Source organism: Anser brachyrhynchus (genome assembly GCF_964034855.1).
Source record: "Anser brachyrhynchus genome assembly, chromosome: 8".
NCBI lineage: Eukaryota > Metazoa > Chordata > Aves > Anseriformes > Anatidae > Anser > Anser brachyrhynchus.
The window spans coordinates 28,946,977-28,970,288 of NC_137702.1; the positions used below are offsets into that span (position 1 = coordinate 28,946,977).

Genomic DNA, 23,312 nt, shown 5'->3' on the forward strand with positions numbered 1-23,312 from the left:
GTAACTAGTACAAGTTATAATAATGGAGTCAGTCCAGGAGAAATATGCCATGGAGAAGAACAAATTGGACCTCATACATGAAAGCACCTTAAGATTCCAGTGTTCCAAGAGTCAGCAAATTCATTCTTGCTTAAACGTGGAAAACAATGGCTAGTCAGAGCCTCAGGCTACAATATCTGTTACTTATCCATTCCATGATGTACCACACCTGTTTAACAGTTGGGAAAGTGAAATTATCAATAACTTTAAAGTGTCACAAACTAGCCCATAAGTGTAAAGCTGAAAAGCTGGAGAAATGCTAGTACAGAAAAATAAATAAATAAATGGTGCCCTATTGATACAAAAATTGTAAATGATTTAAAAGATCAAATATGAAAATGTAGAAGTGTATAGGACAGTTCTCTTTGTTTCTCAGTTTCCAGTAAGTCCACAAATTTCAAGGTTAACTGTATTGCTGCTAGTGAAACAGTTTAGACTTGTAGCCACAAGACTAGCCCATATCTCAAATATAATGGAACAGAATACTCAGCTGGTTTTCTTTTCCTGCTGCCATAGCTACTGGAATTGCAGTAGGAGGAGGATGTACAACATCCTTAATGTCAAGACTTGCAAAGCTGGATTTCCTGTTAGAGTTCTTAGCCAGTGACAGTACTAAAAAAGCACCAAGAAGCTCTGTCGTTCTCCATACTCTGTCTGTATGCAGGAGACCATCATGTTTCTACCTCTCTGTACATGCTGTTTTTTATGGAATACACAATTTTGGAATACACAGTTCCAGTGTTTTTTCTACATACACTTCTCTTTTCACCTTTCATTTGCAGTATAATGTTTTAAAATTTATATGTGCTTATCTGAAAATACCAGTGCATCCAATCCTCCTTTGTATGACACATCAAATTAGTCATTATACTTGAGATTTGCACAAGTGAATTGAAAGGCAGAAACATATTTATCAATGCAGCTATGTACAGTACAATACCTGATGAAAATTTAGGATTGTGGTGTAGGTTAGTTAGTTCTGTGTTTTCGTATGGTGGGTATTCTTTCATCAAGATAGTATGTTAATGTATTTTGGAAACTCACAGGAAGAAAAGATCTTGAAAACAGGCTGAAGCACATTCCTATTATGATGAACAAATACAGGAAGAGGTAAAAAAAAATCAAATTAGTATTGAAGAAGAACTATTAACTGCAAACTTCAGGTTAGTTCTTTCAGCTTTTGCCTGTAATTGTACACATGCTGAATGTGCACCCTTCTACCAACTGTGAAATCTCACTGAGTAGCACAGGTATTCTTCACTGTTGGCAAAAGACGTGAATTGTTGACCTGAGTTATGAATACCACCAACAGCTATCAGGGCTACATCAGAATTCTCTTACTTTTTTTTTTTTATTTCTTCCCAGGGTTCACCAGGGGAACGTGGAGCAGCAGGCACTGCTGGTCCAATTGGTCTACCAGGTCGTCCTGGACCTCAGGGTCCTCCAGGCCCTGCAGGAGAGAAGGGTGCTCCTGTAAGTAATCACAGAGTCATATTAAACTGGCATAGCACAGACTTTTCATTCCAGAACATTAATTTTTCCCACTATGGTATTTGCCTATTAAATGTATCAAATTAATTAAATACTAAAACGTTTATTGTGATGCCCTCTAACACTCAAGAAGGGTTAAACTTGTTATTATCGCAGCAGTGAGTGATTATAGTAAGAAAGGTTCTCAAATCAGTCTTACATTTAAATTTTGTATCCAGCCACTCTGCAGTAGAGCACAAGTATATTTGTCCTCAGCTTCCATTATTATTTAGCATAATTTTCTGATACATTCTCTACCGTTTACAGTTTCCTACCTGTTGATTTTTAAAATGTTTTGTTGTACTCGTTATTGAAACACTACAGTCATTTCATCCTGCCATTTTCATTTCTAAGTTTGTTTCTTTTGTAATATCCTTATAAATATTTTGAACTTCCTTCTTTCTCTCATTGAATACATTGAGAGCATTTCAGATAATGTGAAACAACTGATAATAACCTTATGATGTACACGTTCAGTTCTATACTTATACGCAAATGAGTTTTATATAGCTTAGAGAAATATTCAGATAATTTGAATTATTTACAAAGTCAGTTTTATGGATGTTTAGGTAATATCATTTTCCTTAGTTTTTCTAAGTTCAGTTAGTGGAACCTCAAAACATGCTTTCCTAAAATGAAATCATGTTTTTGGACTCTGCATTTCACACAGCAAAGAAAAGGCAAAACAATCAGCAGCAAATGCATAGTAAAAAAAAAAAAAAAAATGCAGCAACTGTTGAGAGCAGAGGCTTTTGTTACTTGAAATTCCTCACAAAACATGTTTGAGGAAGTCAGGTTTCAGAAAATATGTATCTGTATCACAGCTGTGAACCTGCATTCACTCATATGTCATAGTTATGACATCTTTAACTTTTAATTTGGAATTAATTTACTCATTTAGTAATCTCGTTGTTACAGCAGCATGTCTAAGCTTATATATTCTTTTTAAAGGCTTGTATTACAGAGATGACCTCTGTATTTGTTGTGTTTTCTGATGACTGTGAATATTGGTAAACTCATTTTCTAGAAGGTGTGAGAGACAGGAGAACATAGGCATTGAATTCACTGCTGCTTCTACTTGAATAGAGGACATGGTGTTATCTTGGAACATCTTTTGGGTGGAGTTGGACTGTATTTACGTATTGCTAACGTGACTCACTGCAGTGCAAGCTTTGTTCGTTTCCTGTGATAATGTGGATCAGTTCCTTTTCTTCAAAACCAGGGTGAAAAAGGTCCTCAAGGTCCAGCTGGACGTGATGGAGTACAAGGTCCTGTAGGGCTTCCTGGTCCTGCTGGTCCAAGTGGTTCTCCCGGCGAAGATGGTGACAAGGTGAATCATTATAACTGGCATTAATATACCTGTGAGAAGGTTTGTAAGTACAGTTTTCTGGTTTCAGCTCTCCTCACAATAAATATAGCAACTCAACAACTCATTCCTGCCCCTAAGACTCCCCCAATACACTGAAAATTAAAAAACAAACAAACAAACCACAATTTTCTGTTATCAGATGTCTGAGTGACAGATGCCACAGCAGACTGGGATTTGTGTTCAAGAGCTAGAAAAATAACATTTTTCCTGGCAAAGGAACAAGGATTAAAGTGTGGCAAAATAATTCAAGTCACATGATGTCAAAATTGATTTTTGCCTATTTTAGAAATTTGGTCTATGGAATGAGTAAGATTAAATGTTCTCAGTAATGGATGGTGATTTAGAACCGTTTGTAATAGGTTGAGGCTGTTAGAAAAATGTACTTGCAGCAGAGATATTCTGTTAACTTCTGGCAGAATTTAGGACACAGCACCTTTCAGGATCATCTTGAATGTTTGTTTGATCTAGCACTGTTCTGTTAGTTAACATAGTGCATAGGTAAAGACTTTGAGGTTTGTTTTTATAATGCTATAGTGTTATTTGTCCCACAGATAATATTTTCTGTGATTTATTTTTTTTTAAATTGTATAAAGAAACTTTTCTTCCTGACATGTTTTCCTAGCAATATGAATCATATTAAAGTTTTGAAATATTGTACATGGCAGTAAGAAAAAATTATTCAGTCACATACAGTTAGATAAGCCTGTAAATCACTGTACTGTTGTTAAAAGTTCATATTAAAGGTGAGGAACACAATTTCCATTATTTAGAACTTAGTATCACTATACTTCAAAGCTACATCTTTTGGGCCTTTGCAGTATAAAAGTTAATATCTGGATTAATATGACATACTGTTGAATGATGCAGAATTGTCCCCTTTAGGCCTTTACACTTGAAACTGAAGCACACAACACAGAGTAATCGTATCAAATGGAACATTTAAAGATACTGTGATTGTGGTGTCAGCTAAATGTGAAGGAGGCCATTCTAAACAAGAACTAACTTTTAACTTTCAATTACAGGGTGAAATTGGTGAACCGGGTCAAAAAGGTAGTAAAGGTGACAAAGGAGAAAATGTGAGTAGCAAAATCCTTTGTCTGTTTTGTTTTTCATAAATAAAAGGTATTCATATAGTTTTGCCACCTCAAAAAATAGGAACAAAGACACATTTTAAAATGCTTCTTCAAATTAATGTTGAGTTTTAATAGAGTATTAGAAATACTAAATATGCTATTTATATACTAAATACTAAATATAAATGTTTAGTATTTATCATGTTCCTTGAGCCTACAGAATCATTAAAAAGTAAATGGGTTAAACTACATTCCTAAGCACCCTTCCTGTATCATTTTAATTCATCCATTCTGCATTTGAACTTGGAAAGACCAAGAGTATACATTGTCTTACTGTGTTTAAGCTGACTCTCTGGATTATGTGACACACCCAACTTTAGCTTCTTAGCCATAATGATGAATATGAAGACTTAGCAGAGAAATTTATTAACACAGTTTAAAATTATTTTAAAAATACCTAATTATTGGAGAGTGAACTTAACTGGTTTCAACATTTCAGAAGAGCAAAGACCTTATACAAGTTTTCAAATACTATCACTAGGCCCAACAGTAAACCTGAACTAATTAGGCTTCTACTGAGTTCATTTGAGCAGTTTTTGAACTTCAAAATTATTTCTACAGCACTTCCTTTTCCAAGCTTTTCCTACTTTAAAATTTGAAGCAAGAAAGAATCAAACTAGATTTTGTTTTGTTTTGTTTCTTACCCCAAAATTCAGTTTTATATTATTTTTCACCAACATTCACAGTTGTCAAAACTCAGAAGTCAACACAGGGGTATTCATAGCTAAGCGTATTTACTATCTTGAAAACACTGAGCTTATTGTGACTAACTACATATAGAGCATCATAAAAGTAGATTGCTTCTAAAATTTGCAGCAAATTTATGGCTTCCATAGAATTAGATGATGTTTTGTGGGACTATGCATACAAATTTAAGCATTTCACAGTTTTACGATAATTTTGTAGAAAAAAATGTTGAGACAAAATGTGCAGAAAAATTACAAGTTTTTTTTTTTTGTTTGTTTTTAAAGATAGGCTTGTCTTTTTCAACTATTTATGTGAGAAAGACTTACTTCTGCAGTTTTCAGGGCTGAAAATACATACTATTCACAATCCTATTGTATTAGATCAAATCACAAGTGTTAATAATAAACTGTTTGCAAGGCCCTGTAACATATATATGGATGAGAGAGCAGTTGTATTATAAAACGCATTTCTCCAAGAAACATACATGTAACCAAATTGTTGAACAAATCCTGCTTCATACTGAAATTAGTCTTGCATAATCTCTTGCAGTTCTGATCAGTCTCTCTCCTTTTGCCCTCCAGAGCAGTGGAAAAGAGAGTCTGAGCATGTGTCCAAATAACTTCTCATTAGTCAGTATTAAAGTAGCTTCAAACAATATTTTGCATCAAAATGAGTATCAAATGAGGTTAAAAATATATATGTCTTGTTCTGGGCCCTATAAAATGAAGGAAGAGGTAGAAGCATCCTACAGTGTGTAGGATAAGGGCATTCCAATATTTTAAAAGTCGTGCATGCTAATTCCCTTCCTCATGGTAACCCTCCCAGTCTATAGGAGCATTCCTAGGAGTCCTTTAATTTAGATATGTCACAATACAGGCTAAAAAGCTTTGCTTCTCTTTTTGCCATGATATATGTAATATATATGTTAAGGAAAAATGAAAGGAAAAAAAGGAGCTCAGAATAAAAGAGAAGGAATACATAGCTTGAAATTTCCAACACCCTAGAAAATAAGATGTTCTAAAATATGCATAGAACCCCAAAAAAGAAATGGGCTCTGAAGTCCCTTTTCCTAATCTCCCTGACTGAAAAAGATTAAGTTCTTCTCAGAGATATTTTTTCTTCTCATGAAAAAAAGATTTAATATCAAAGGGAATGTGGATCCCAGTGCTCAACAAGAACTTAGCATTCACGTTAGATTTTTCTCATGCCTCATAGGTGTCAAAATAAACTTTGTGCTGTCACAAAAAAAAACATTTACGATTTCATAAATCTAATTCAGACAATAAGTATTTTATTTAAAGGAGAATTGTTAGGTAATACTTTAAAGGTTGGCATTTTCTGCAGAAATCTCATTGAAAGGTCTGATATTTTTAATTTTGAAAAAATAGTTTTCATCTTCAATTTTTCATCTTCATCTTCATCATTCAATTTTGCATAGAGTCTATTTTAAATATTCTGAAACATTGTAAGTGCTTACAATAAATGTCAGTTTAAAGTTTATTATAGACACAAAAATCTGAGCCTTTGAGAACTAAATAAACAATGCTTGTTTGTACTGAATGGAAAAAACTTGTGAATAATACTACATTCTCCATGGAGAAATGTAGAAACATTTAATAGTGTTTGATCATGCAAATAGATTTGCTATTAATCTCATTCCAGATGCCATAATTGCTAACTTTTCCTTTTGTTGTTGCAGGGTCCTCCAGGTCCACCAGGACTTCAGGGTCCTGTTGGTGCTCCTGGTATAGCTGTAAGTAGCTTGTTCAGAGTAAACCACAATATTCCTATAACTCATCTGATACTTAGAAGTTCTGAGAAGCGCATGGTAATTTGTGCTCCTTGCGCAGGAAGAGACTTCAAATCACTGTTAACTGCTGTGTCCTTACATTCAGTTGTTTATTATAAACAAGCTTGCACATCTATTACTTGATTTGCAGCAGGACATAATTTGAAGGAATTATTAAAAATGAAATAGTGTAAGTAATGAATAGGGCTCATCCTTTCAGCCAATTTTTTTGATGTTTTTATAACAGTCCATGGTAAAATCAGTTTGATACTAAATGCATTTAAAAGAGAGAATTTCTTTTTAAAATACACCAAGTACCAAAATGAGGTGTTTTTTTTTAAGTTTTGAATTCTTCTGCCATAAATGTTGGTAGAGCTATGTGCTATTCATATTTTACTAATATGTAGGTGTTCAATACCTAGAAAGTTTATGCAGATGTGAAAGTGAAGAGGTATTCAGGGAAAATTCTTGTGAGACTTGTAGTATTGTTTGACCTACCAAGACATATGCTGGTATTCTGTTGATATAACAGATTTTGTTCAATCAAGTTGATGTACACGCATTTGTAAAGATATTAGGGCTGATTCTGAACCCTCTCTTAATTGTTTTGCCAGTGGTATCAGAAGAGCTTCTTCTGTTATCAGACCTGTGATATATTTGCTTTTTGCTCTTTCCAAATAGGGAGGTGATGGGGAGCCAGGCCCAAGAGGTCAGCAAGGGATGTTTGGGCAAAAAGGTGACGAAGGACCTCGAGGCTTCCCTGGACCCCCAGGCCCCATTGGATTGCAGGTAAATTTATTTAATGTTTTACCCTCCACCTATAAGAAGCCTTATTTCTGTGTTAGAAACTGAATGAGTATTGTCTTCTATTAAATACATGGTAGTATCAGTTAGTAAGAACTGAAAGAATCCATATTCGTACAGTTCATGCACAAATAACAGATTTAATGCTGAAGAAGATTGGTAGGATGCTCTGAAATTGAATTCCTGGCAACTGTAGGCTTTAGAATGTCATTCAGTAATTCATTTGTTTATTGACTCAAACAATTTCTGTTTTATCAAGAGCACTTTTTTACTGGAGATACACATTTTAAAGAAAAGATTCAACCTGGGGGAGTATTTAATGTGTCCTAATCATTTGCTGCATTTTCAAAATAGGTTTTGGCAATGTAATGCGTTTCTCAATGAGATACCATTGCAGCCATCATTTGTGTTCTGAAAGATTAGCAGAACTCAATGCAGTTTATACACTGCTGCCATCACTAGCAGTATACCTATAGTTTCACATTTCTTTCCCTCAAAAACATCAATCAGGAAAAAAAAAATCCTAAATTTTCTTATGAATTGTTGGTTTTTACCATTTTATAGAGTGAAATTGTCCTTTTTATTTTTCTCAGATTTAGGATACTGTTTCAGGTGATGTTTTTGGAAAGACTAGTATACTCTACCTTCCCATTTTATGTTTAATCAGCACAAAGCTACATAAATATAAAAATCAATTAGCTTGAGACTTAAAGCGAGCAATTATTTTTCTGATTCTGATTGTCTTTTATGTATGTTGATCCATGGACCAAAATGCTAATTGTAATGAAGTACCATTGAGAAATTAGGAGTTTCTTTTATCAAGTAATACAGTTCTCATGGTAATAATGAACTATTGAGGAGTAATTTTCTCTTTCTTATATATAATATTCCATGGTAATTCTATTACACTTATTTCAATTAAATTCTAGTGATAGTACTTAAATTGGGCATTAAGGAAAAGTATTTTTGTTCATAAAAGTGAAAATGTGTTATTTTGAATATTTATTACCTTAACTATGAATTTCTTTACTGTTCAAAATATATTTTATAGTATTTTTAAAGAAGGGTATTTCTAACAAAAGGAGTAGAAAATCAAGAAAATCTGAAAAACTCTACTGACATATCTAAGTTATCTCACAGTTTATGGCAATTTTACTTAAATATTGAAATATAAAAATGACAAGCACCTCAACAACATCTCACCAAAAGGAACTGGAAAGACTCCCAGAATACCGTGTCCAATAATGAATGAAATAGCAATTAATTGAAATCAGTTGGAGATTTTCAATGTTAGAATTAGGTGTTCACTGAGTGGCTTTTGAGAATATTTTCAAAGACAGAAATATCAATTAAATGTTTAATTGCCTTTAAGGTTTCATAAATATGGCCTCTGCAAACAGTATAAAATGTGCTTTAAATTTAATATTTACATTAACAATTAGCGGAATCAGGACCTGAGATTGCAACTTTTAAAACAAGCAATGGACATACATACATACATATAGATAGATAAACAAACAAACAAAAGAACCAGCATTATCTGATGAGTTAATGTTGGCTTTTTCATGTTGATTGTTTAATAGTAAATAAGCTTTCACAACAACCACAAGGCACTGACAGGTCAGCCAAGTTTCCACTGTAGTAGACAACAGAGACATACATCATTTTTAGAAAAGGTATACCTCTGAATTTTAACAAGTCTTTCTGTAGTTCAGATTGTGTCAAAGTAGAAGGGCAGCTGAGAAATAGATACAGTGTTGGTTATGTTCGTACTTCCTAATTTTTATACAGCTTTGCAGCAAAGATGACAAGTTACCCTTTCCAATCTGGTTGGTAATATTTTGATACATACTTTGAAAGCAGCAGAACCCTGGAGATGAAACTTAAAACCAGACCTTAATATAATGCAAATCACTATAATGCTACTGGACTCCTTGGCTTGATAGAGAAGCCAAGTACCCTACATTTAGGATTGTCCAGCTTAGTGGTGATAGTGTTTCTAGCAGGGGGAACATTATGCTAGGTATCAGTATTAGCATCATCTACAGTTTCCTTCTCTTGATGTTTGTTACTAGACAAACTTGGACACTTTGCTTGTAAGAATGTTTGCATAACGCAATGCAATGCCTCTCAGCAGGATTCATTACCTCCACTGGACAACTTGCTAAAGCAGTTTTACGGCTTCCAATACTGAGGTAGCTTAGACATCTTTGCATGCCACTTCACTGTGCTGCATTGATCATGTTTTGTTGACATATATATGTATCATAGCATAAATCAAATTATCCAAACACCCACTTGGGTTTTGGATAATGATGACACTGTTTTTCAAGTCAGCCACCCTAGCATTTATGTGTGTTCATTTTTTTTATTTTTTTTTTAAATTTTCTGATTCACCTTGTTTAAACAGCCCAGGACTACATATACATTTGCTGTAATATTAAAAATTCATTTTGTTTATAGGTGTATTTATTACAAATAGTGGTGTTTTTTTTTTTTTGTTCCCCCCTTCCCTGTCCAAGTTTCACGTGTATATATATTGTTTTATATTGATTTATATCTCATCATTCCAGATACCCTACTAATAGTTTTCATATTTCTTCCCTGTGTTTCAGGGTCTGCCTGGCCCACCAGGTGAAAAAGGTGAAAATGGTGATGTGGGCCCAATGGTAAGACTTTGTCCCCATTGGTCACTCTGGGGGCAATGAGTGTCATCCCTATAATATTGTCTTTTCTTTGTAGCTCACAATTTGATAATCTACTCCTGAATTCATTTCCCGAGCATGAAACATTTGTGCATTTTGAACTGTCTCTGGGATTTATTTTGCTTTCCTGCATCCATCTTAATTCTAAGATGAAGATTTATATAACTTAAGAAAATACTCTGAAAAGTAGGTAGCAAAGCAAATGCCATGTTTGCCTGACAGGATAGTGGCAAGCAGGGTCAGGAAAGAAAGAGAAAAGACACCGCTGCACTGGAGAATTTGGAACTGCTTTTCTGAAATAGGAACTTCAGGGCATTGTACCATAGCATCAGAGATCAATGGCACTTTTTCCATTGGACTGTAATTGTATGCCAAAAGATGGTAAACATTATTTGGTTATGTTTACTCTGTTTCTCTGGGTCATCTTGAGACTACATTCTTCAACTGTTTATGCTGTTGTCATAATGCCTTCTGTGCTGGTCTTGACAGAATTGCAAGCTATCTACATTTTGTGTGTGCCTCCAACACCTTATGCCAAGGCTGCCTGCTTTTTTACTGCCCATCTGTAGTCACCATGGTACAGTACGGTCATATGGGTGCTACCAGACAGATAAGCTACTCTGAGGTCTTTGTGCAGTGGAAGGGGTATGTAGGTAATGCACAGGGAAACCAGTCCTCATGATTCCTAATCATTAGATCATTTTCAGCTCATGTGCTATATATCTTGAATATTTTTGTGAACTCATGCAGTGGGCTGCAATCTAGCCCTGCTGTTGGTATAGCACTCTGAAGATTAAAAGTCTCTTACAGATTGAGGATATTATTTATAGTTGGCCAAAGAAGCCCCACTGGACTTTTATTTTATGATTTTAAATATACCAAATTGTCTCTTTGATACAGGGTCCACCTGGTCCTCCAGGTCCAAGAGGTCCACAAGGTCCTAATGGAGCTGATGTAAGAATTAATCTATTTTTCTCTTAACATTGTTTTTGAAATTCAGTAATAAGCAATATTTTTGGGCTAACTGTATTTGGAATAACATCTTGTATCATTGCAGGGTCCCCAAGGCCCACCAGGCTCAATTGGCTCTGTTGGAGGTGTTGGTGAAAAGGTGAGAATGTTGATTATGTCATACCTAGAAGGAGAAAACGTTGGAATAGGAATACATATTTTTATTCTTCTTTGGCGCTATACAGATATGTTACAGTTCCCAAACATCTTTCATTAATAATTATTAAGTGATCAAGCTATACTTCTAATGGCTGATTTACCATTGTTGTGTTTTTTTTTTTCTTTCACATTTTACATCACAAAATTATTTAAGTATTAGGCAAGAGCTTTGGGGGAGAAGATGTAGTTTTTGGAAGGATTAGTAAGTAAGGCTACGGTGATTTCCTTGGTTACATAGTTTAAAGTAACACAATTGGCTACAACAGTATTATTTTTATTTTATACTGCTGTGGCTTAGAATATCATGCAGCCTTCTTCCTGGAAGGTTAAGAATATAAGATATTATCTAATGGATCTGTGGTAAACATATCTGTGAGGTGAAGCAGAACTGAAGCATCAATGTGTTTGTTCCTCATAGAAATAGATATAGTTCCAATAAAGTTAAAGGTTTGAAAATGATTTATGCTAGTTGAAAATCTGGCAAACAGATTTAGAATCGCAACAATCATCCCACTAAATTTAATTCAACATGACATTCACATTTGTGTATCCCTGGTTGTCATTTTTATTTCCTCTTGCTTATTTCCTGTGTTGTCTGCATTCATACAGAGAAGCTTCCACGTATATTATTTTGGAGGTTTTATTTCTTCTAATTACTTTCTTCCTCCTTCTCAAGTTGTAGCATATGACTGTTTGTTTTCCTACTTAGGACTCCTTTCCTCTTAATTTCAGTTCCATTTAATGAATTCTGCAAGCTGAGCAATAATGGAGAGTTGTTTTTGTCAGGAGGAGTTTGGTGTTGAGTCACTCACATCACATGGTGTAACTGCAATGGGTGGACTGTTCACGCTTTTAAACAAAACCAAAGCCTTTCCGTTTTCCTCCTCTTCCCACATACTTTTTTCCTTTTTTTTTTAATATTATTATTATGTCAGCATGCTGTGGCCTGCCTGTGTCGCGCGCTCCCCGCCGCCCCCCCGGAGATATATCATACTGTAGATAATATAATGCAGTGCTGATTGGAAAAATATTTTGGCATCCTTCCTGTCATTGTTGAGGAGTAGAAGGAGATATTTTATCATTAATACAAAGCCCCCTTCTGTCAAATTATAAACAATTTTTGTCACATTTAGTGCCATGTATTTTTAGCTAGCTTGTTTGTTCCTCTGCTGTACACATGAAGGCCTAAATGTTCAAAGAAATCTGCAGTACAAACGTGCATGTAGCCTTGCATTATTAATGCCTGTATCTTCCATGGAGCAGTCTAAAAGTCTTGAGACTTACACTCAAACAGAACCACTTAAAACCAGCTTCCACCCAGCAATTATTCTCTTTGTTCTGCTTATAATTAAGAAAAAGAGGAAAACCAGAATGTATCAGCACATGCTGATCTCTAATTTGATATCAAAGGCCTAACATACAGATGTTCTAAATATCCAGTAAATTGCTCAAAACTTTGCAAAACTGGGCCTTGGATGTTTACATCAGTTGAAAGTAAAACTACTGTTCAGAAAATAATAAGGAAATGAAGATTATGAATTTTCTTACAAAGCATACTCAATGCTTATTGACCTGAAGTATCCATCCACCAGACATATTTGAAAATATGTTTTATCACAGAAGCAAATTAATTTTAAGTACTAAGAGGGATCGTTCATTAAGATCACTGCAAAATTAAGTGTGTCTAATTAAACATACCACAGTTTCTAAAGGCAACTTCACCTTTTAGAAGTGTCCTTTCTAAAGCGTATGTTAATATTGCCCCTAAAATTCTGATAATCTGTTAATTATCTGATTCTGGAATTCATCTGGGTAGTCATATCTTCTTCCATTTATCAAACTTAATATTCACATTTGGCCAAGTTTTGGTCCTAGTGAGGTCATCATGCTGACGTTAGCTTCTATGAGAAAATATTCGGTATCTACAGTATGAGGTTTGTTTAAATTTCATGTTTTATGATTTATACTTTTCCATTGCATGGAAATGAGAAAGATGCACATTGCATTAATCGAACTGTCACAGAATGAGGGGCATGCAGGTCATACAGGATATGAAGGATACACAAGTTTAATGGGAAAATAGGGAAGAAAAATCTCCTGTTAACAATTACAAATAGAAACAATCCTCTGGAGTAAAAATATATTGTTACCTCAACACTCCATGACAATCAGAAAGCAGATTCTGTTATCCTTTCACAGATTTGTGTATCCGTGACACTACTAGCTAAACATTCTACTAACAGAGTAGTTTTATATAAAGGTTTATTTATCAGTCCACTGAGCTAGAAAATAATCAGTCATAACTAAACTTGAAAATGAACAATAGCAAAGAGTCTTTTACATGTATAATACTATGTATTGGCTCAAAAAAAAAAAAAGATGGAATTAACTTTAATGTTCAATTAATAGTGCATAATCTTTGACTTGTATAGATTGGTGTTCTCATATGGTGTTCTCAAAGCCATCTGGTTTACTAAACAATTTCCATCACTAGCAATTACATAGCATATGCTTTTATGGCCTGTGGTAAAAGTTTTACTAACGATTACGCTATTATTTTATCCTAATAGATTTTCTTTATGTAATTATTTTAACAGTAGCTTTAGCAATAATGTCTCTACTCCATTAAAATTAATCTCCAAATAGTATTTTCTTATTTGTAGGGGCTTGCTTCCAGGCAAAAATATATCTTAAAGAGAAAATATACGTATATACACAGTCAATATACTTCTTTGGCTTTTCTGTGACTAGAAAAGAAGACGACAAACAGGAAATTTGCAGTGTATGGGATAATAAAAGGGAAGAACTTCCAAAGCCTAAAGGGAAAGTTAGTCTTCCTGTCTCAATAAAAGCTTAGTTTGACAGATTCTTTCTAAAAATTCAGATTCCAGTTCTGCAAAAACACGTGTAACAACTGTCTTTAGGTAGTCTCAATAAGACAGTTCCTATAAGCTGTTAACATGAATAAGCATGCAACAGTATGTAGTAACAGAATAAATTCATAGAAATATTCTACCTGATGACTCATTAATTTATCCTTACACATGTACAGGGTGAACCTGGAGAAGCTGGTAACCCTGGACCTCCTGGAGAATCTGGAACATCCGTGAGTATTTTGGTTTTGTCTTACTAACCTGTATCGTGGTTAACAAAGGTATCTGGCCTGGTAGTGCTTGCTTTATAAAGCATTTAATCAGATTAATTGTGTATGTTGTCTTTAAATTTTCAGTGAAGAACTTGAAATGCAATTTCTATCCTTATAATTATAGCCGCATCTTGTACTAATGATTAGACAATAAAGCTATGAAGATTTCATTAAAAAGTACCTATTTTTTCTTCCCAAAGTATTAACTTCTATATGCATATTTACCTCTCTGGAAGCAGTTCACTGATGCAGAATAGGTTCAGACTCACATCTGGGTGCAGATGTTGGCACTCAGACCTGAGATGCACAGGTTTTCCAATCTGAGGCTGAGGGCCTAATTTCCCATTCACACGCAAACGATTTATTGAGCAACATTGCCCAGATCAGAAAAACAGTTTTGCCACTAATCTGTTTTTAGGCATTCAATTCCTAGACAATATTTTTTGTGTTCATATGATTTCTACAGGGTCCAAAAGGTGAAAGGGGAGAAAAAGGTGAGGCTGGTCCACCCGGAGCAGCCGGACCACCAGGTGCTAAAGGACCTCCAGGTGATGATGGCCCTAAGGGTAACCCAGTAAGTAAGCTTAATAATTTTAACACAAAGCACTGTGAAGCACTGCTGAAGCTGTGCTAAATATAGAACTACAAATTAAATTCTACGTTTGAATTAAATTCATTATATTCTTCACAAAACATTTCTGTTGATTTCTATCTGCTTCTCAATGGATGACATCTTCCTGTGTGTTTTTTTTTCCTGACTTATTTAGGGTCCGGTTGGTTTTCCTGGAGATCCTGGTCCCCCTGGGGAACCTGGTCCAGCTGTAAGTATATTTTAAGAACAGATTTAGGTCCTGGTTTTGGTTTGCACTGAATTCTAGTTACTCTCACCTCTTCTCTGTTTGGGAATGTGGTCTTTCTCGTCAGAGCTGTTGTTCTGGCTGTTCATATATTTCTTAAATCTAACAAAAGGTTTGGAAATCTTTAAAAAGTTTTGAAAATGAGTGTCCTTAGAAAAATTCCTTGTAGAAAAACAGTATTCTTATCTTCATATATGAAACTAAATTACTTAATTTATCTGAATTTTGTCTTTTGTTTATTTTCACATGATTTCTGTAGGGTCAAGATGGTGTTGGTGGAGAGAAGGGTGAAGATGGTGATCCTGGTCAACCTGTGAGTTGTTTCGTTCATTTTGTTTTGGCTGCATGTTCTCTCCTATGCTAAGAAAGTACTTTTTGCTGAATCAGTTTCTGTAAATTCATGCTCTTAAAAATATTTTCTAAATGGATTCTTTTTTGTATTGTACTGAAAAATATCTCTATTTCCTTGTAGAGATAGAAGTACCTATATAATAGACACAATCAAAAGCAAGAGGTCAATTTCTTTTAGAAGTAGAAACAATGTGTTAAGAATTTGTGCTGAAGCTGCTGAGAAGCACTAAAAATAGAGCAACTCTGAGCATAAGAAAGTAATGCTGCAGCCAAATAGTCTTCATTAGCTTACTTGTTGAAATGAAGCAAAATCTAGGAATTTCTGTCTGCTGTATTTCATGTGAAATCTAAGAACTATCTGAGCAATACCCATATTAATCATCAAAGCTCTTACCTTTCTGGAGATTCCCATATTAAAGCATTATGAATTTCATTTTCTATTGCAAAAAGCTAGGACTTCCATTTTGGAAAGTCTCTTTACAGCTCTGGAATTTCTAATTATCAGGGAAATACAGTACAACACAGTACAACTTGAAAGAAAAATGTTAGTACATTGGACATATGGTTGCAACTAAGTTATAAACTGGGGTTTAACCTGCAAACGTCAGGACGAGCATCTGTATGTCTTACTCAAGAATAAGTACTTTTAGAGTGTTGTGTTCATGAAGAAAAAAACTGTTCATCAACCCTGAAATATTTAAAAGATTATTACAGGTGAACCTAAATGAAGTAGGCAAATGGCTTATCAGTGCACAAAAGATTTTCAATAGAAGACCACTTAGGGGCATTTACTTTACAGATGTTAGTGAAAACTATAGCAAAAGTAGCAACCTAAACACCTGAAAATACAGGAAATGCTTCTTAATAGAGATAGGCAGTAGTCTAAGACCATATGTTACTTCTGTGTAGCCACTTTCTGGGCTGAAATGTTTTGTTTTAAGCAGGAAAAGAAAAAAGAGTGGTTGCATTTTGTACACTAACAAAACCTGTTAAAAACTGCAAAAGACTCCCTTAAGAAAGTATTTGCTGATTAAGCAAGTATCATTTTTGTGTGTGCATTTATAATTACTCTCTGTCTATTGAAGGGGGTCAACATATTGCAGACATTTGTTGAATTTAAGAAGGACTATAACTTTATCTTTTGTTACCACTGAGCCTACCACTTTCCATTGCAGGGTCCACCAGGTCCTTCAGGTGAAGCCGGCCCACCTGGTCCACCAGGAAAGAGGGTAAGTCATTTCTCATTGTCTCTTGTACGTTTCCCTTTCTGAGACATGTTCTAGAGTACTTCAGCTACTTGTTTACTTGTAATATTAAGTAAATTTAAGGTGGTCAAGAAGCATTGTCAGAATTAAATTTTGTTAAATTTAGAGCTGCATTTAGATCATGACGAATCATGAGAGGTATATATCCATCATCACAAATGCCCTTATTTGCCAACGTCAAGCAGAACAAAAACACATGGGGAAGTGTCTATACTTGTCTATAACAACATGTTTTTTCTTCTCACCCAAGTGAATTCAGTGTCTGCGAGGTTAAGAAACTAGCATTTTTGCTGGTTTGCTAATAGGAGTGAGTGACAATGAGAGTAATATTAGACATCATCTTTAGGCATATGACTGCTGGCAGAGAACAGAAAGAAAGTGCCTACTTCGGTGTCTTTCGCTTATGAAATAAAATAATTTGAACACAACTTCTGTGCAAATCTATGTCATCCCCTCCACATACAAAATTAACAAGCAGACATTTCTATAGCTTATGAAGCCATTTCATTATTTCTAAAATCTTTGAAGCTTCACAGGCTTTACAAATACAGCTAATCAAAAACAGTAAATAATGTTATACTTACAGAACTGTAGTAGATGTATCAACCTTTAGGTCTCTTTCAGACAGCAATTAGATGCAGTTTTTACACTTTAAAAAAAATGGGGGGAGCATCATTAAATGTAAGCTGAGAGCTATTTAACAAAATGTGTTAAATTGCTCTACTTAATGGGCTTGAGTGAACTGACATGCCTAATTAGTTTTATCTATTTTACACAATAATCTATTTGCTCCACAAGCTTGCAAAACATTTATAATACTATAAATGATTTTGGTAGCATTAACAACCTTATCACTAGAACTGCTAATATTCAGTTGAGCCATAATTCAATTCGTATGTTTGTTCTACATCGGATTAGAACTTCCTACTTTATTATATGGAAGGCAGTAGTTCATTCCTAGTAGATAGGATATATTGCTAGGATATATTGCTATTTCTAGCTAGATAAAAAACACTTTAGAAATGCAAATGCCATCTGTCATCTGGGCTTTGACACAATTCCCATTTATGAATACTATGAAGAAAAAAAGGAAAAAGGTACGGTAAGGTACCTGGTCTAGTGGTAGGTGTTGCTGCCCATGGCAGGGGTGTTGGAATTAGATAGATGATCTTTGAGGTTCCTTGCAACCCAAACTGTTCTATGATTCCATCTAAATATTTTGCCTAGTAATCTCATTCCTGTATTCTGAAGAAAATTCTGAAGTTTGTAGAATCAGATTCTACATTACTTGAGTTACCTGAATGTTTCAAGCTTGCAGAGAGTCTCTATTGTATTGATGCCACATTAGAGAGAAATAGTGAATAATTGAAGGCTTCATACTTTGCTGGCAGAATGAACACAAAAAATGTTCTTGGTTAGTTTTCATCAGTAGCATGGTAGGAACAGTTTCAACAAAAAACTTCACGAAGTGTCCTTTCATCCAGATTTGAAGGACACACCATTTCAGGAGTAGTACTGCTGTCTATGAAGGTGCGGTTCTGGCAATACTACTAGAATGCAGCATTCCACCCCTTTTTTTTGGTTTGTTTTTGTCTCTGAAACAACAAGGTGGGAGAGCTCAGGATTCAAACTTTTGAGTCTAGCTTCTTGAACTCCTCAGTTATATGGTCTCCTTATTTATTCTGTCATTCATTTTCATTCCCCTCCTCCCATGTGTTTTCGAGCTGACCTGAAGTCGGTTTCACTGTCACGGACTGAAGTCGGTTTCACTGTTTCACTAAGAGACTTTCAGCTACAGATATACAGTTACAGTGACATTCAGCTATCAAGTGAAGGCCAAGTAGAAACTATTTTTTCTAGTTATTGATGGTAACAGTAATAGGATTACTGTTCCTTGGTGAGATAAGCAAATACCAGAACTGTTTTACTATGGTGCTCTGAAGGCTTTAATGTAACTACAGGAGCTTTGCTGTGAGACTGAGCAAGGGTCTTATGAACAAGCAGTATGGTGAATTCTTTTAGGAAATACCAGTTAGGAACTACATGTTAGAAAGGATCTTCCAGGTTTCTGCTCTGAAGACACAAAATTCACTAGCATGCTAATAACCACTTAGCTCAAGTCTAATTCAAAAGAAAAGGTTAAAGTCTGGCTGGCACAAAAACGGATCATGAGAGCACCCACAAATGTGTACTTTAATTAATACATTACTTTTTAGACCTAGCAATAGCTGTTCCAAAAAAAATATTTCCACCACTGTCTTTCAGAAAGTTCTACTACCAAAAATGCTTTCAGTTCTATAAGGAAAAAATCAGTGTATCTTCAAAACAAAGTATATACATAATATATATGAATATAGACCATATATGTTCTACATATAGTATGCAGAACAACATATTCAGATGAATGACTAGTTTAAATATGTATATACTTATATGCCAAAAACAACCTAGGAAGGGCAAACCCCATGAGAGTTACTGATAAAGTCTGTCAGCAATTACACATATTACTGAATTTTATTTTAAATTTTAACAAAATCATAAATGATTATAATTAAAACCATAATTTTACAGTTTATGACTTCTGAAATGATCAGTGCATGTACCAAATCAGATAAATACATGTTCAGAAGGCTTTATACATCTAACTAGTTATGGTGCAAGTAACCATAGTAATTGTGCATGCAAATCTACCGTGGATTTGTGCACATACTGTTTAGAAAATTAGAGCATAAATCCATCAAGGGAAACATTCAGCCAAATTGATTTTATCACTAACAAACAAAAGGCCATATTCTCCAGTTCAACAGAAGAGAGGATCAATGCAGCAAAATAGTGACAGATTTTAAAATACATTTTAATTTGATCAGACTTTCAGGAACTACTTTAGTATTGACTAAACTCTGTTTTTGAATTCAGTGATAATACTCCCATTAACTGTAATGATAGGAGAATTCAAAAATAGTAATTCTTTTAAGGAGCATCTTGTCAATGAAATAAAAGGCTTTACTCAATATTTTGAATACACAAGAAAAATATATACTTATGTAGATACACACCTTGCTTTAGCTGGATAGTCAAGAGAGGTTTTATTCTATATAAGTTCTATCTTTTTTTATAACTTCTAAGAGGAGACAGTTCTAACAATGAAAGTTCAGGAGTAAATGTTGGAAGTATTTTGGGAAAATGTATTTCCTTCGGTTTAAAAATGTCTTATATTTGATAGCCTCAAAGAAGGATATAGTTCTAAAATAAAAGGAATGTACTCAGAAACATTTACTGCTCTTTTTTAGTTAGAAATAGTCAGCTACTGGAATACTGACTGCAGAATGTGAATGAAAGTAGTGTTGAAGTAAAAGCACGCCATAATTATTATTGAAGTCAGACACACGATCGAATCTCTTAAGTTCTCCACTGATGTAAGTCAGCCTAGATTCTCTAGAAAACTTGAGGCATTTGCATGTATGCATATTACCTTCCAAGCTGAACAGACAAGTAGTCTAGTACAACTTTGGGACTAGGAACCCCTTTTCTAACCCTTTTCCCATGATGTGTGTTAAACATTTGTAATATTGCTGTCTGAATTTCTCTGTCTGCCAAAAGAGAAGACTGAAACTTGCCCCACAGAAGGATGGGGTGATTCTGAAAGTGTTGTTAAGTGCTCCGAAGACAAAAAATTGCGTTAAAGTTAACTGCATTCCTGGAGCAATCTGAGACAGCCACGGAATTCACAAATTGCAGTAAGATTTCTCTGCTGTAGAGTATTCTTGTTGCTGATAACAGCATCAGCATTGGCCAACAGCACAATGTATGAAGACCGCATTTCTGAAGAGGTAGAATGTTTTTCAGTTTCTGCTTCCAATGTGGGAGATAAGTGAGTTGTGATCTCTGAAAAGTGGAACATCTGAAAAGGCTTCAGTAGGTCAATATTTCCTGATCCAATGTCTGCTTGTCTAGAAACGTAGACACAAAACCTAAATCACTCTACAGTTAACATGATGCTGTTATTTTTTTTCTGCAACTTAATTCTTTGCACCTACTCTTTGCACTTAGTTTGTTTTGCTGTAGAGTACTGGGTAACATAGTATGGATAGCATAGTTTGAATGCTTTGATTTCTATCTGACAAATGACAAAAACAGCATGAGGAAAAGGCACCATAAAACGATATTCATTTTCTTATCCATTCTTACAACAAATAACATACCCAGTCAATAAAAGTCAACACAGGCAGGCCTTGCTTACGTTTCTCTTAGCCTTTCGGTGTGCTAGGCCCTTCAGCTGTGTACTTTGCTGCTTGGCCATTTTATTAGACTCAATTATATATCTAGATCACATACACCTAAGGTTCATGTATTACTCTAAAAAGTTAGAATTTAAAGAATTGCAAGTCTTAGATACATTGTTATTCTAATGTGGAGTGTATACTGCCTGCTTTCAATAAAATAACAGATGTAAATACTGTACCATAACCAACTTCTAAAATAAACATTTCTATGAAGTTCTATTTCTATTTTGTCTATAATATCATACTCTCTCATCAGGATGCACACCCCTATTAAAAATTAAGCCATCTTGTGATTGAAAATAGATGAAATACCTAAAAATATGGCAGACTAGGTTGCTATCTTAACAGACTGATGAAATGTGATAGTGGTTTTCTGTGTTTGAAATCATGTTTTTGGTTAGAGGACATATAGCTATAAAAAACAGTTTAAATTATTTTAATGAAAATCGTAGATATGGCAGAACAGACAGAAATGTCCAGTAGGTTCACGTAACAAAAATTGTGAACAAGTTTGTTTCTATACAAATTCTTTTGTCTTCTCAGTTCTGTATAAGGAAATACATCCAAACTAAAGTGTAACAATCACTATGGTAGCTGGGTGGTGAGGGTGGGGAGCCATGCATTAATGTAAATTATTGTTATTGAGATCTTTTGTCAGCTTAAATTTATCAGACACTCCATGAACTCAAGTGTAGGAAGGTAAATTAAATAACAATTAGCAGTATTTCAATGTAGAAGCACCATCTGTGCCATGCCAGCAATCACAGCCTGTTAGAAAGCGCAGTTCATTTAGCTGCTTTGCACTTGCTGCAGCACTGGCACTGTTTGATAATGAATGTACCCTCTTTGTTTAGCAATCATGATTCATTGTATTCACAATTTAGCGATCACAGTGTTTTGAGCCCTGTTAATTCAAGTTGCAGCTGCTGCTCTAGATTATGTAGAGGTATATTTCTTAAGTACAAACTATCACACTTTTTTTTTTTGGTTTCTTAGGCAAGATAGATTATAACTGATATGGGAACTTGAGTTAAAGGAATTTCCTAGAAGTAAAGACAATGGACGTGTAAATTCATGTAAGAAAGATACACCCTACTTCTAAAGTGTTCCTGTGTGTTTTTTTATACACCCGATAATCATTTTTCTGATTATCACTGCAAATTGTGACCCACCCAACCAATCACAACCTACACATCGGCGTATATGCATCAGAGATTATTATTGTAACAATATTGATGCAAATTATTCTTCTGGAATAATGTATGTAGAAAGAAATATACGTAGAAAGAAAAATTGGTGGAGTTGTTCAAGGTATGTGGAAATAATAGTGGACAGTGATTTATAACAGGTTATAAAAGCTTTGGTCTAAATTCAGCCATTGCAAAAAAAAAAAAAAAAAATGCTATTAGATCAAACTGAGATCTAAAGCCTTGAGTTCAAAAAGCTTTTTCTTTTTTTTTTTTTTTTTTTTTTTTTTTTGGTCTATTGTTATGAAGTTAAAAGGACTAAGTAAATGGAAATGGCTGGCTTTCTTTTTTTTCTGTTGCTTAGCTTAGAACATTTTTTTTATATTTCTACATTATGAACTATTGAATTAATGAATAGATTATTCTTAGAGGGTTGGATTATAAATTCAGAAAATCACCTTGTGTTTGATTATGGTCACTTTTCTATCCCTTTGCTTTAAGCTGTTCATTGGGGGGCAAGAAATAGCTACTCGTAGTAAAGACATTTCCCAGGCTAAAAATTAACCTTGTAAGAAAACAGTTGGTCCATAATCTTGAGTGTATCTTTCTAAACTAAGTATATGTAAGAGAGCCATTTTAAGAACAGTACATTAGATTCTACATACTGCCTCTTGTCGTAATTGAGGCTATGAGTATTAATTCCCCAACCTGAAAATTAAGCCTTGATGTTCTGGTGGGGAAAAAAAAAAAAAAGCCTTTTTATTTTTCATTGAAACCTTAAGAAAATTAAAGATGGGTGACATCAGCAATAGGCAGAAACAGTGCTGCTGGACTACTGTCCAGCAACTCCTGTCTTATGGCCTTCACCTGAAACCTAACCAATTTTTACATCCTCCTTCAGTACCAAGTTCTACTTTCTTAGTAAAATAGAGCTTTTGTAGAGCAAGAACAGGAAACCTGCTACCAGGGACTGCTTGTTTGCTGTGTCTTTAATACAT

General features: G+C 34.6%; 1 protein-coding gene across 4 annotated transcripts in view; it reads left to right on the forward strand.

Annotated features, from left to right (window-relative positions):
- COL11A1 (collagen type XI alpha 1 chain) overlaps positions 1-23,312 on the forward strand; it is a 139,770-nt gene that overhangs the window by 101,442 nt on the left and 15,016 nt on the right. For all 4 annotated transcript variants that reach the window (XM_080602393.1, XM_080602390.1, XM_080602391.1 and 1 more), the window contains 13 exons: positions 1,405-1,512; positions 2,792-2,899; positions 3,961-4,014; positions 6,458-6,511; positions 7,229-7,336; positions 9,967-10,020; positions 10,957-11,010; positions 11,114-11,167; positions 14,279-14,332; positions 14,838-14,945; positions 15,139-15,192; positions 15,488-15,541; positions 16,755-16,808. In XM_080602393.1, the coding sequence (XP_080458519.1) occupies positions 1,405-1,512; positions 2,792-2,899; positions 3,961-4,014; positions 6,458-6,511; positions 7,229-7,336; positions 9,967-10,020; positions 10,957-11,010; positions 11,114-11,167; positions 14,279-14,332; positions 14,838-14,945; positions 15,139-15,192; positions 15,488-15,541; positions 16,755-16,808 (918 nt within the window). The remainder of the gene's footprint in view (positions 1-1,404; positions 1,513-2,791; positions 2,900-3,960; positions 4,015-6,457; positions 6,512-7,228; positions 7,337-9,966; positions 10,021-10,956; positions 11,011-11,113; positions 11,168-14,278; positions 14,333-14,837; positions 14,946-15,138; positions 15,193-15,487; positions 15,542-16,754; positions 16,809-23,312) is intronic.